This window comes from Cyrtonyx montezumae, unplaced genomic scaffold, assembly GCF_038088225.1.
Source record: "Cyrtonyx montezumae isolate F1298 unplaced genomic scaffold, pur_monq_1.0 scaffold_31, whole genome shotgun sequence".
Classification (NCBI taxonomy): Eukaryota; Metazoa; Chordata; class Aves; order Galliformes; family Odontophoridae; genus Cyrtonyx; species Cyrtonyx montezumae.
Window position 1 is genome coordinate 3926465 of NW_027072036.1, and position 13009 is coordinate 3939473.

The window sequence follows — 13009 nt, forward strand, 5'->3', positions numbered from 1 at the left end:
TTAAATTTTGGTATCAATACATTAAATTTAACTTCCTATGAAAGGGCTACAGATTCTGTTTTCCTGAATTTGGAATAAAGAAGTACATTTCAATTTCCAATAAGCAACGAGAAAGGAAAAAAAAAAAAAGAGAGAAGTATTAATGACCGAAGAATACTTATTCTGTTTAAACAGCGTTTGCTGGATTTGTTTCTTTGTCAAGGAACTGCAGTGAATCAGTTCTATTTTAATGGGCATAAAGGGGACAAAATATAAGTGTTCACTACAAAACCTCAAAAGCATAAAGACTGCAATTCATGGCAGCACCATGAACTTCCATTACAATCCCAGGCACCGATAACTTGCCTTTAGATATGTCAGATACTGCACTGAGATGATCACCGCCTCTGAAGTCCCTCAGCAGAGAAACTGGTACAACAGAGGTGATCTGCTGCTTTCTTTTCTCAGACAGAATTGAACTCCAGCCACTTGTGTCCACTGCTAATGCCTTTTGCAAGATACCAGAATTACCTTTCTACCCAGCTTTGAGTAATCAGGAAATATAGTTGCCTTTTAATTATTATCCAGGGGGACAAATATGTATGCTAATGAAAGGAAGATAAAAGATCATGAACTAAATCACAGTCGAGACGGACACCTTTGACTTTCACTTATTACTCAGCAAAATAATAACCTGCATTCTGCTTAGGCCAGCACGAACAGCTCCCACTTCTGAATAATTTTATTTAAGGTTCATTTTAAGCCACGTTTATCACCTGGCAAACCGTGGTGGCACAAGTGAACAGACACCGATGGATGAACAGGAATCCAGCAGAGACACATTTTTCTTCAGCGCTCTCAAAGCTCTGCTACAAACGCTACAGGTCAATGATTTTATTATAGTTGCTTAAAGCTCTTTCAGTCAAACTCGAGCTCAAAGAGCCGCTGTGGAACACTCTGTGTGTAGATGGCTGATACCTAAAGCGAGCAGCGGGGCGGTGCTCCATGTAAGAAGTTTAACAGAGCTCAAGCAACACCAAATTTGGATGCGACGACAGAGGCGTCTCCTTGAGCACAGAGATGACGGTTTCCAGCACGAGCTGAAGCGTTGAAGACGTTTTCGCTCGGTCCCACAACGCACACAGCACCGCTCCCGCCACACGCCCGCCGTCCAATCAGAACTCAGCCGCCGCTCAACGCAGCCAATCACAACCCGGCGCGATGTGATGACGCGCTGCGCGGCGACTGCTTCCGGGTCGGCGGTCGTCATGGCGGCGGTGGTGACGGCGCTGCGGGAATGGGCGGCGGCGGCGGCGCGGCGGGACGCGGCCTGGAGGGCGGCTGTGGCCGCCTGTGCTCCGCTGCTGGCCTCGCTGGCCGGGCTGGCGGCACAGATGCGGGCGACGCGGCGATTAGCGTGGGACGGAACGCCGCTGGGCGCCTTCAGCGAGCTGAGGGAGCGGCTGTGGAGGAAGCAGCGCGGCGCGGCCGAGGCGCTGATGGAGGAGCTCTGCGGGCGGAGGTGAGGGGGAGGCGGCGAGGCCGGGCCGGGTGCGGGGTACGGGTGCTGAGCTGTGCCGCGCAGGGAGGAGCTGCGCGCCGTGAGGGACGCGGTGGAGGCCGGCGCGGCCGCTGTGCTGCGGGTGTACGAGGAGAGAGCAACGGAACTGGGCCTGGCCGAGGTGCTGCGGCGTGGGCCGCGATGTCCGTCGTTGGCCGATGCGCTGGAGGGGCTGCAGGACGTGGAGCGTTACTACCGGCACCTGTATCCTTCTGTGGTGGTGCTCTCTGTGTTGGGCTGCTGGGTGCTCCTTCCTCTGTGTTGTCCTTATGCGGTCTGAAGGTACCTGGAGATCAAACTGTTCCTCCTGCTCATCAGCTGTGACAACTTGGCAGACATGGAAGCCCTCCCACAGGCCTGGGAGAAGATTTTGGAGCGTTATGGGGAAGACACTGTTCAAGGTAGTTCTCTACGTGTTGGACCTAAGGGAAGTTTCTTTGAGCCTTGTGCTGGTATCTCTTCCCTGGAGGCAGAAGGTCTGCATATCGCCTATGTTCTGTGTTGCTTGTTCTTTTGGGTTCAGTAGCAGTGGCTGAGCGTGTTCTCTGCACTTGCTCTGTGTGGCCTGCTCAGAGATCTTGTGTGCAGCTTGGTGGTAAATGCTGGATCAGCTGGGAGCAGCTTTCTTTCTTGCTGTTTTATAAGGGACTTGATAATCTGTTTCACTTGGTCTTCAAGGTTACACATATATGTTACTTATATATGTCCTTAGAAATAATTTTGCTGCTGATTCAGAATACAGATAAAATGCATTAATGGCTCTTCTTATTTCTTTTCCCCAACTCAGATGCTTTTCTTAAGATCACTCTCTTTTTGGACAACCAGTGACAGCTGCACTGCTGGCAAGGCTTCAGATGAAGAACAGGCAGGACACATGTTGACCAGCTTCTGTGAACACGTGGTATATCCTGAGATAACCACTAAGAGGAGGATGACTTGAGGCACTATTTAGAGGCTTGATGAGTTGGCTTGTGTCGAAGGTGCTTGGACTGTTCCATTTTCAGGTGGATGTGGATTGTGTTTGAGGAGGAGGTTGTGCTCAACAAGTCACGACAGTAGGAAGGATTGGTCTTCAGCTATGGAATTTGTCTTTCCTTTTTCCTGCTACTGTTATTAAAAACAAACAGTGAAGCCTGCTGCAAATAAATGTAGCATGGGGCACAGCAAGTTGATAAGAAAGATTTTTTAGATAACATCCTTTAAATAAAAGATGTCAAATCAGAGATTAAAAGCAGTTTGTACATCATCTTTCTGAGCAATGTCTTTACTTTCATCCCTCCTGGTACAAGGAACAAATTTGGATTGCAAGTGTAGTTACGAAGATATGCATAACCAATATAAGCACTTGAGTTCTTGTAGGTGCTGTTTTGAAGTGCATTATGATATCTTTCTGAGAAAAGACATCTGTATGAGTTAAAATAGCTTGCTGGAAACAAATATCTCAGCAAGGGCATGTTTAACACACAATCCTGCTCTGTGCCAGCAGCTGCTTTCTGTTTTAGGTTCCTCTTTTGTTGGCAGTGAAAATGATGCTCTGTGATGTTCCGGGGAAGTGATGGGATATGTGTCTAGCAATAAGTTACAGCTGCAGTTTGCTGTCTCTGTCTTTCTCTCCCCCTGTTTTTTGTTTGTTTGTTTTGGTGGGGTGTGAGACGAGGGCACAATGTGAGTCTCAAACCCAGGGAATCCGTTCCACCACCTGAGGGCACTGCTCGACCTGCAGAGAGCTCCGTTCAGGGGAGCTTTGAAGACTGCTGATTGTGCAGGGCTGGTGCTGCCAGTGCTTCTCCATCAGCTGACAGCTCTTTGTGGAATGGTACTTAATATGCAGTTTTAATTGCAAAGAAAAATAACGTCACCCACTTGGCATTGGTATGGCTTCAGGGTGTCATGACTGATGAGATCAGCGTTTGTCAAAGGAAGGGTGTTAAGCACATGGAAAGTGAGGCAGTTTCTGTTCTGAGCACATACAGGGCAGCTGTTCCAGGCATCTGCTGGCCATGGGGGCTGGGAGGCAATTCTGTTTTGTGTCTGCAAGCCCAGCGTTGCTTCAGGACCCTGGAATGCTTGCTGTTGCTGATCCTGTCCTCCAGCCTGCCCTGAGAGGGGCTCTTGTGGTGTCTGCTCTGTGCATCCTCTATACACCTTGTGCAAGAGTGCAGCTTAACTGCTGAGTCAAATTTCTGCTGCTGGGGAGCTTTTCACTTGGCCTTCTCATTCCCAGGAAAGTGAGAAATGGTCTTCTCCTCTGACTGCTTTAGCTTAAGATAAAGCAGATGATGCAGTGAAGATACTGGTTTGGCAGATTAGCCAAGAATGAAGTTTATTTAGCTAATGGCTGTGCAGCAGTCTCAATGCAGATGCTTCTGCATGCAAAGTATTTCCCATCCTCAAGCAGCTCAGTCTTGCCATGACCTGTGTCTGACTCGTGTTGTCAGTGTGCTTCTGATGCAGTTGGTTGCATCACAGTATGGTTTCAGAATAAGGTATCTGTTTCCTTGTGCACAGCACAGTGCACAATACCATGTAATTTCCAAAACTTTGCTTCCAGCTCACAAACTCCTCTCTCAGCTCTGGATATTCACCCTCAACCTTTGGGTTATTTAAATTCAAACTTCCCCACTATTTAGGTTCCAGCCAGCAAAGTACCCTACATGAACTTCATTAGCTATTGCCTGCTCTGAGTGTTCAGCCTGTGCACCTTCCCTAGGGACACCACTGACTTCTGATTGTAAGCAAAGGCTGAGTCTCTGCTGTGGGATGACACAGGCAGCAGTAGATTTACTTGGATTACCTCTTTTGTGACAGCTGACTGGTGTCTGGGGAGGCTGTCACTCTAAATCCATCCAACAAACAAGGTTGTATGCTGGGATACAGCAAAGAACAAAGATAGCAAGCTCTCTCATCCATCTACCTGTCTCTTTTCTGATAGCTAGGAGCCTGTGGCAGAAGTGAAGATGTATTGCCTGCGCTGGGAGTGTGCTGCCAAGCTGTTTGATTTGCAGCTTTGTAGGAAGCATTTTGATGGGAGGGGAGAGACTTCAGTTTTCATGTCTGTTGACATTCCTTCAGTGTGAGCTGCTGCATTTTTCTGCTTGCTTCTGCTTGCTGCCTGACTCCACGCACAGCTGGCTGCTGTGTACTGCTGCAGTGATTGTCACCACTCTCAATAGTCTGCCTTTGGTTTGCTGTCAGAGGGTGCTCTGAGCTTGTGGCTGCTTCCCATAAACATCTTGAGTCTCTCAGTGGCACAAGAATGGGCCAAAGTGATCTGACCTCTCAACAAGTGTGTGCTGCATCACCAGATGATGAAACGGGTGCTGTTAAGATGAAGGTTACCTGAGTCTTTTTTTTACTGTCACTTACGAAGCACAGTGACATACTCTGAACTTTGTCCCTTTGCCACAGCTTGAGCTAAACCCTGAGCTGTTATACTTCAGCGTAGAGAGGATACAGAAAGCCTCTGTCCTATGAGATGGCAGTGTAAAGCCAGAGGGGAGGGCAGGCAACCTGATAGGGAACAGATGCATGATCTTATGCTCATCTCAGATGGCACAAAGTGGGTGAAGACAGATTGGCTGTAGGGTATTTCTTGGGGGTGCCATCTTTGCTTGGGCCTTGAGGTTTCATCTTATTAGAAACCATTAAACCACAGTGTCTGTGGATGCAAAATTGTATTTCCATCTGTGCACACACTGTACAGCCCTTCGGTGCTGCTCTGGCAGTCTGTCTTACAGCTGCAGAAGGAACAAGGGGATTTAAATTTTGGAAGGTCTTCAGAACAGCTCAGTGGTGGCCTTTCTGCTTCTCCTGGAAGTCTGGCTCTCTATTTAATCTGTCTTTTGGGTTAACGACAGCGCCGTGAGAGTGCTGAGAGGGGTTTCTGAACTGAAGGGAGCTGTGATCCGACTCCTGCTCTTACTGAAATGGGGTGAAGGAAGTGCTCGTTGAGGTTTTGGTGCAATTAATTGCCAAGAACTGTTTACGGCTGATAGGCCATGTTATCAGTTGCATTTGTCTTCTGGAAGGGCACAAATGGACCTCTGCATCAGAGCGCTCTAATTGAACACAACTGTGGGTTTTGTTTTGTTTCGAGATCTGTACTTTGCAGCTCAGGAGGGCTGCCAAGATCCCCACTTGTTAACAAGAATATCATCCCTTGTATATGTGAGACTCCCTTCAGCCTGTGTTTGCTGGAGAATCTGCAGGTTCAGAGCATCCCACCACGAAGACAGTCAGGGTGGGCATTTGGCCTCCAAGTGCTTAACTTCAGAGCACTCAGGTGAGAAGGCCACTCCTCCTCTTTCCATCCCTGGAAGTGTGCACTGCTGAGCCATATTCCTGCAGCCAGGAGGATTGGATGCTGTTGTTTCAGTGCCACCCCAGCATGCAGCTCCAGGAAGCAAGAACACCAGGTAGGTGTGTGGGGACAGGGGCTCCAGCCCAGTGAGGTCAGGGGGTAACGGCAGCACCGAGGTCATTGCTGGCTCTGAGCCTGACTGATACAACACACCTAGCCATAAAAGTAACTCAGAGTGCCTTTATTTTTGGAACAGAGCTCTTAAAGTGTTCTCGCATGAAGACCTGTCTCTTAGGAATGCAATAAAACCAAAGTTAGCAGCTGGAGCTACCTTGTTAAAGTGAGGCTTTCAGGAAACACAAGGCTCATGCTTTGATTTTCAGCTTTACCCTCCTACTAACTTAATTTGAAAGTAGTTACTCTTCACTTACGGGGGAGAGCACCAACTAAAATCAGTTACTAAATTTAAACACCCACAAACATTTATAGGAAGCATCTGACTTCTATCTGGCTGGTTTGTTTCTCCATGCAGGGTGAAAGTTAGCTTCTGTACACAGTTCTGCTCTGGAAATGAGACTGTCTGTGGGTAGTTTCATTTTAGACACACACATATCACCCCATTCTCCTACCCTGCAATGGAGTAGAGATGTGCTATCTGACCAACTTGAAAACATGCACATTTTCATGCATTGTATCCCTCCCAACTCTTCAGACAGTGGTAGCACCTCACGCATAAGTCCCAACATCTTGGCCCAATGTCAATCTGGAACTAAAATTCATGGATTTGGAGTGTCAGATTCAGAACTCCAGACTTCCACAGGAAACACAATAGCTTTCCTTTAGCACAAGCTCACGGGTTATCAGGCGGATTTCAAAACTGAATTTCCCTAACAAGGAGAAAAGGTGAAGAATTTGGCACCTGAATTCAAGTTGGATTTTAGTTGTGGGCAGAAATATGTGACAAAAAGCCTCGTGAGTCATTTAATAAAGCAAGCATGAGCTTCACAAGCCCCTGCGGTTTCCATGCTTATTCTTTGAGACTTTCATCTTGGCCTGGAGCAGCACTCCTTTGTGATTTTGCAGGGCCCCAGAGCCTGCTCGAGTGCTTATCCACTCAGAAATAAAACAAACATTCTCCCATCTACATTAATTGAATGTGCAGCTCTCATCCCTAGTGCTGGCTGTGGATGCTTTAATGTTTCTCTAGTGCTCTTGACTTTATCACGGCGTTTGCCCTGTTGAGCTGCTGGTGAGATCCGAGGGGAACAAAATCTGCTAATCCTATAGACGTGAGTTGAATGGGAGCGCATCTGGCTACAAAGCAGGGAAGTGCTTTCCTGCTGTGAGGAAGTGCTCAGCTCAGAGTCCATTGTCTGGCCTTGCAAAGATGGGCACAAAAACCTCTTTGGTCGCTTCTTTGCCTCTGTGCTCCATCCCCTGACTCTGCACCCTGCCCTCTTTGTTTAACAGACCCTCAGTGGCAGTCAGCAGAGTACAGGCTGCTCTCATCTCTCCCACCTTATCTGCCATTCCTGTGTAGGTTTTATTTCAATCCTCCCTTCCTGCTTTTCCCCTCAACCCTTTCCCTCCTCCTCCCTCTTTCTGTGGAAACAAATCTACAGTAGGTGTCTCTTGAACTTGCCTGAACTCCTTGTCCCAAGCACCTTCCTGACTAATCCTTTCCAGATGTCCAGGAACTTTTATGTTTAGCAGTTCTGCTCGAGTTCCTCATTCATTCTCAGATGGAGCAAACGCTGTATTTCCTAATATCATTTGAAAAATAAGGCTGACCTTGGCCTTCTGAGAAACAACTGCCACCTCAAAAGGCAGCATTGTAAGCACCACTGCAGCCCCCTGCATCCAAACTGGAGCACAGGGGACATTCATGAATAACACCGTGAGTTTAATTTCCCATGTATGACTCTGCTCCATGGCTTTCTATGCAGGTCTGAAAGCACTCAGGACTGCACTTGCACCCAGCCAAGAGTCAGGGCTGTCAGCTTGCAGCTTCCCAGTTGCAGCAGCATGGAGAAATCAGGAGATCTGTCCCATGTCTTTGGACAACAGCAAGACAGCAGCAGAAACCATGTTTCCTGGCCTATCTTCTCATCCTGTTCCCTGAGTAAGTTTGGTTTTGGGGTGGTGGCTGTTCCTTCAGATGGGGACAGGCCCCACGGCTCCTTTTGCTCACACCTCCTTGTCCTCAAGCTGTGTGAATGGGCTGTGCCATTCAGCCTGAGCTTCTGAGGGGAAAGGGCAGTCTGTTGTCCCAGGGCCGGAGGGATGATGAGATTTGAAGCTGGAAGTAATGGATCAGTTGGTTTACAGTCCCGGAGAACGGCTCTTCAGCACAGCCCCTGACTTGCCTTCGAGCCACATGACGTGCTTCCCTGTGAACATCCCTTGTTTCTCCTCCCTATCTCACTCTGTGCTTTCTGTCTGTTTTTGACTCTTGCTGTTCAGCAAGGCTTGCCTTGTGTTTGGGATATTAGAAAGCTTTGGGCTGTTCAGTGGCCTTGGGAAATTGCTGCCTTTTTCTTTCCCTTTGTCCTTACTTTGGGGTTCACCTCAGCGTGTTACGAGTTGACTGCAGAATAGAGATGTTAGTAGAGAGGATTTCCATTAACCCAGAGTCTTGCTATGAGGTGGTTGGTGCCTTTGGTGGTCCAGCTGATAAGAACTGATAGGATGAACCTATTTTGTTCTGTGCTCCCTGCCAGCCCTACATTCACCATCACCTTTTCACACAACCATAGCTTACAGAACAGTATGCAGATCTTCAGCCTCACAGCACAGTGAGCTCTGTGAGGTTTGGTGCTCCTCCTCCTGCTCCTTCCTCACCGGGAGCTGACACAGGACGGCTCCTGGTCCTTTTTCCTGCTGTCCAGACAGTTTTTGGGCCACCTGGGGAAGGAGAATGAAGAATATCAAGCCGGTAAGTCTCCCAACCATTCTGCTATGTGAGGAATGAATCCAAGAGCCTTTGCAGATGATTAATCTTTTCAATCCTAAGAAAGCAAATGATCTCCTCCCGCTCCCATAAATTCCACCTCTCTCTCCCGCTCCCCCTCTCCAGTGTTTGAACTGTTCGCCAAGAGCTTTATTAAAAACTACAAGATGCAGTTTTGTTTCTAACCGAATCCCAAACAACTGTGTTAGGAGGAGAAGAAACATTTGGTGCAGTCAGCTTTAGAGCATTTTTGTGTGTAGTCCATGGCCACTTGTCAGCCAGAGACCAGAGTCAGCTTTGCACCAAGCATAATAGGACCTTTTCTCTTCTCTCCTGAGGTTAGGAGATGAATTCAAGCTGCTCAGACCTTACGGTCTCATTTCAAAGAGTGCCTGGCAGTGACTGCTGGGAGTGACCCACGTGGCAATCATGGCACAGTGCAAAGGATGCAGTCTGTGGGACCTCGGCGTGCTCCCATAACGCCCCATTCTTTCCTGACTGTGCTCTCCAAAAGCAATGCAGCTCTGCAAAGCACAGCCAGCTCCAGGAACACACTGTGCTGTGCAGCAGCGAGGTCCCGGCCGTCTTCCTGTTGTTGACTTTCAAGTGGGAGATGGCTGAAGATGCCCCAAACCCTTCTGGAGCCTTCCTGATGTCTGCAGGAGGTGCGAGGCAGCAGGTGGCCGCCGTGCTGGTGTGGGACCCCAGGAGCTGAGCCCAGGGTGGGTCAGGGCAGTGTGGGATGAGGTGCACACCGAGCCGCCAGCTGCCGTGCGTCACCGCCGTTCCTTGGCACCGCGTGCGGCGTGTCACAGCCTTCTCCATTTCGTTTCTTAATGTTCCCTGGGTCTGAAATCCATCAGCCAGCTCTGAGAAAAAACATACGAAGAGGAAGCCAAAGCAGAAGTAAGCAAAGCTGTTCCGTTGGCTGAATTCCTCCGGCTCGTTGTGTCCCGCTACTCGGATTGAGTCACAGCAGACACTTCTGCTTTGTGCACCTGAATGTGGGGACAAGGCAGAGATGGCAGCAGTGCCCTTTCTTGCTGCCATCCTTGTTTTGAGATTCATTGCAGTGCAAGAGGGATTGGAATTTTGGAATCAATCCTATGGTTTTTGTTCTTTTGGGTGCCTGAGAGCTAACGTACCATTGTTCGTTTCCTTTCTCTGTATGCTACGTGTCTTCCTCTTCTCATGAAGAAACTGAAATGACAAAGAAATTTAAGCAGAGATGAAAACAAAACATAAACTCAGCTCTTGGCCCATCACATCTTATACAGGCCTCACTGGTTTGCACAGTCTGAAGATTAGACACAATAATGACATCAACTGGTCCGACTGTCCCTCTGCCATACCAAAACAGGCCCCATTTCCACATCCAACCTTTTTTTTTTGCAATGAGTTGCAGTTATCTCTTCTGTGATGGTTCATGATCGAGGAACATTGAGATTTTCAGTCATGTGGGGGCATTTCAATTCAGCCTCTGCTTAGCACTGATTCTCCAGAGGGATTTGGAATAGGGATAGAAGGATTTCATTGAGAAAAAGGAGTGAGAAAGTCCAGGAATCTGCCAAGAAAGGGGAAAGTGGTTGAAAGAGGAATCCTGGGTTGTCCGGACCAGGACGAAGAGCTCTCCTCCCTCGGGAGATCACTGTGTTGTTATGCAAAGGAAAGGGGAGATTGCCTGGTGTGACTTCACTGGGATAATTCTGCTTCGTGGCATAATTTTGATACCTCTCCACCAAAACCCTGGGAAAGAGGGTCAGAGCAGGTTGTGCAAGTGGAAAAGAGGCAGATGGGGCTGTGAAGTGGGGAACATGCTCTTGAGGCTTGTACAAGGAGTGCTTTTAAACTTAATAAATCTATCCGTGAGTCAAACGTCAGAAGGGGAGGGGGGGGGGGAGACAAGTAAGGGATGGAAAAACAAAGGAAGAGGAATCTGGAGCAGCTCTGAAACTGAGGAACCCGGGGCTGGAGGCTGGGAAACCGTTGAAGATGGAGATAGAGCAGCTCTGCTGAGGATCCCCAACCTGCTGCTATGTGCATCCATCAGGCACAGAGCCCCTCTTCAGGTTCAGGTGCCCGTTTCCCATGTGAGCACCGTGGGTCCTGTGTCCCCCACCACAGGTGTGGGGATCCAACAGAGAGCACTGAGGCACCTGAGGAATAATCCAGACCAGCTTTTGCTGGACACTGCTCCCCCGACTCTAAAAGGCTTTTTGGTCGAGTTTAATAAGATTAGGCTGTAAGCTCTGGAGATGTCAGCTCGCTGGCAGGTTTGAGTTCAGTAGTTTCTCGAGCGCCAGAGAATGTTATTGCTCATTTCATTGGCTTGCCTTGATTTCACTGGATCAGCCCGTTGCTTTGCTTCCCAATTAGCTGCATCTGCACAACAGTAACACGCTAGAAAGCCTGGAGAGGGGTGCAGAATAGTTCCACCACTCGGAAGGGAGTTCCCTACATCTCTACCCCCCCCCCCCCCCCCGCCCCAGGGAGGTTTGAGCTCTGCACCCAACCTGACAGTTGTCACTGCCTGAAGCCCCACGGGGGTCCCGGCCCCTCCTTATCACTGCAGCATGTGGCAGTGACATTGCACAGCTTGGTCTGTTGCTGGGGGAGCGTGTGTTCTCCAAAGCCCCAGCTTAGGTCTGTGCTGACATTACTGAAGCTACTGGTAATAAAACATGTCAGTACAGGGGCCAGGGCCACATCTGATCCTGTAAAAGGAAAACAAAACAAAAAGAACCAACCAGAAATGGAAATCAAACACGTATTGACAAGCAGAGCGGGTTTCCAGGGATGTGGGGTGGCAGCTCCCCAACCTGCTGCAGTCACTGCGTGGAAGGGACAAGTGGAGCAGAGGAGTGGCTGCGTCCCCGTGCCACATCATCGTGCAAGTGCAGAATGCTCCCAGCACAGCAAACGACAAATAAATGCTGTTGATGCCTCTGCCATCCCGTCAGGGATTAGTACATGCTGGAGCAATTTGCATGGGGATGAAACTTGGAAGAGAGGGCAATGCTGAGGGAATACGGTATTATTTATTATTGCCAGTTGCAAGGGAACAGCAGCAGCAGCCTCCAAGCTTGTATAACTCTGGAACATGACTATTATTAGAACGGAAAGTTAGCAAGCAATTAGCTAATTGCAATTCACATTGTCTGCTGACAATTATAAGGAGAACAGTTATAAACCCAAACAGATGGAACTCAAATGGGTCAGTTTTTTTGTTGTTGTTGTTATGGTTTTTTTCCATCCCCAAAGGGCATTTGCTATGAACTTGTAAACTATAGGTTCCAATCACGGCTTCGTGGAGCAAGCCAGTCCTCTGAGTAAACACGTCGGAGCAGTCACTTCAAACAACTTTCCCTGCCCAGGAAACATGGTGCAGTACCTTCACCTGCTAAGAGCAGCTGTGCCCACTGCTGCCGTGGGGCTGGGAGCCCAGAGCTGGGGGCTCAGCACAGCGGGGTCAGCCCCACAGCCACCAGTCTGCTGCTGAGTCGGAGGTCTGGTTACAGCTGGCCTGAGCCCAAGCTGGACTTCTTTCGGGCTGGAAAATTCAGCTAATGGCTCTGTGGTTTCATTCATTTGCTCTGCTGTGGTGACACTTGTCTATACAGCCCTGGAAAAAAAAATAAAATAAATAAAAGAAGCAAATAAATCCAGCTCAAATATATTTCTCTTCTCATCCATTTGTTTGCTGCTCTGTACAACTTCAGGTAATACCTTCTCTTCTTTCTCCGGCAGTGACACGGATCTGCAGCAGCTCCTGAACCTCATTTCTCAACCTTTGAGGTTGTTTGAGGGATCTTTGGTCCCTGGTGAGACTGAGTCAGAAAAGCCATCTCTGCACAGACGGGTGGGGGATTAAGTCTAGTCCTGCTTCCCCTTTTAAGCTGCAGGAGATACCAGCAAGGCAGTTCTCATGGGACAGAGATTATCTCATTGCTTTTGTTAGGAATATCCAAGGGATGCAGCTCAGGGACATGACGGGTGGCTGTGAAACATGAAGCGTGGACCCCAGGGGTAGCTCTGTGCACAATTTACATTTGTTTAAGCCACAGAAGGATGTGGATATGCTGACTACCTGATAAAGGTCTTTAATCCTCCAGCTGGACTTTTTGTGGGGTTGCAGGGAGCTTTGCTCCTTATCTCAGAGTATTACTGATGTCGTGGACTCCAGCAAAGGTGAACATCCCTATTTCAGGTCAAGTTGATG

At 48.7% G+C, this 13009-nt stretch overlaps 1 protein-coding gene across 1 annotated transcript; it reads left to right on the forward strand.

Annotated features, from left to right (window-relative positions):
- Positions 1-1247: 1247 nt before the first annotated feature.
- On the forward strand, positions 1248-2771 carry AIRIM (AFG2 interacting ribosome maturation factor). Its single transcript, XM_065744337.1, has 5 exons — positions 1248-1501; positions 1565-1744; positions 1823-1941; positions 2328-2627; positions 2721-2771. The coding sequence occupies exons 1-4, from the start codon at positions 1248-1250 to the stop codon at positions 2366-2368; spliced, it is 594 nt and encodes a 197-aa protein (XP_065600409.1). The 3' UTR covers positions 2369-2627; positions 2721-2771.
- The last annotated feature ends 10238 nt before the right edge of the window (positions 2772-13009 follow it).

Bases quoted from the DNA above. Each gene is read 5' to 3' on its own strand.
- AIRIM (XM_065744337.1), top strand. From the start codon at position 1,248: ATGGCGGCGGTGGTGACGGCGCTGCGGGAATGGGCGGCGGCGGCGGCG. The intron at 1,745-1,822 runs GTATCCTTCTGT...TGCGGTCTGAAG, and splicing joins GAGCGTTACTACCGGCACCT to GTACCTGGAGATCAAACTGT. The intron at 1,942-2,327 runs GTAGTTCTCTAC...TCCCCAACTCAG, and splicing joins TGGGGAAGACACTGTTCAAG to ATGCTTTTCTTAAGATCACT.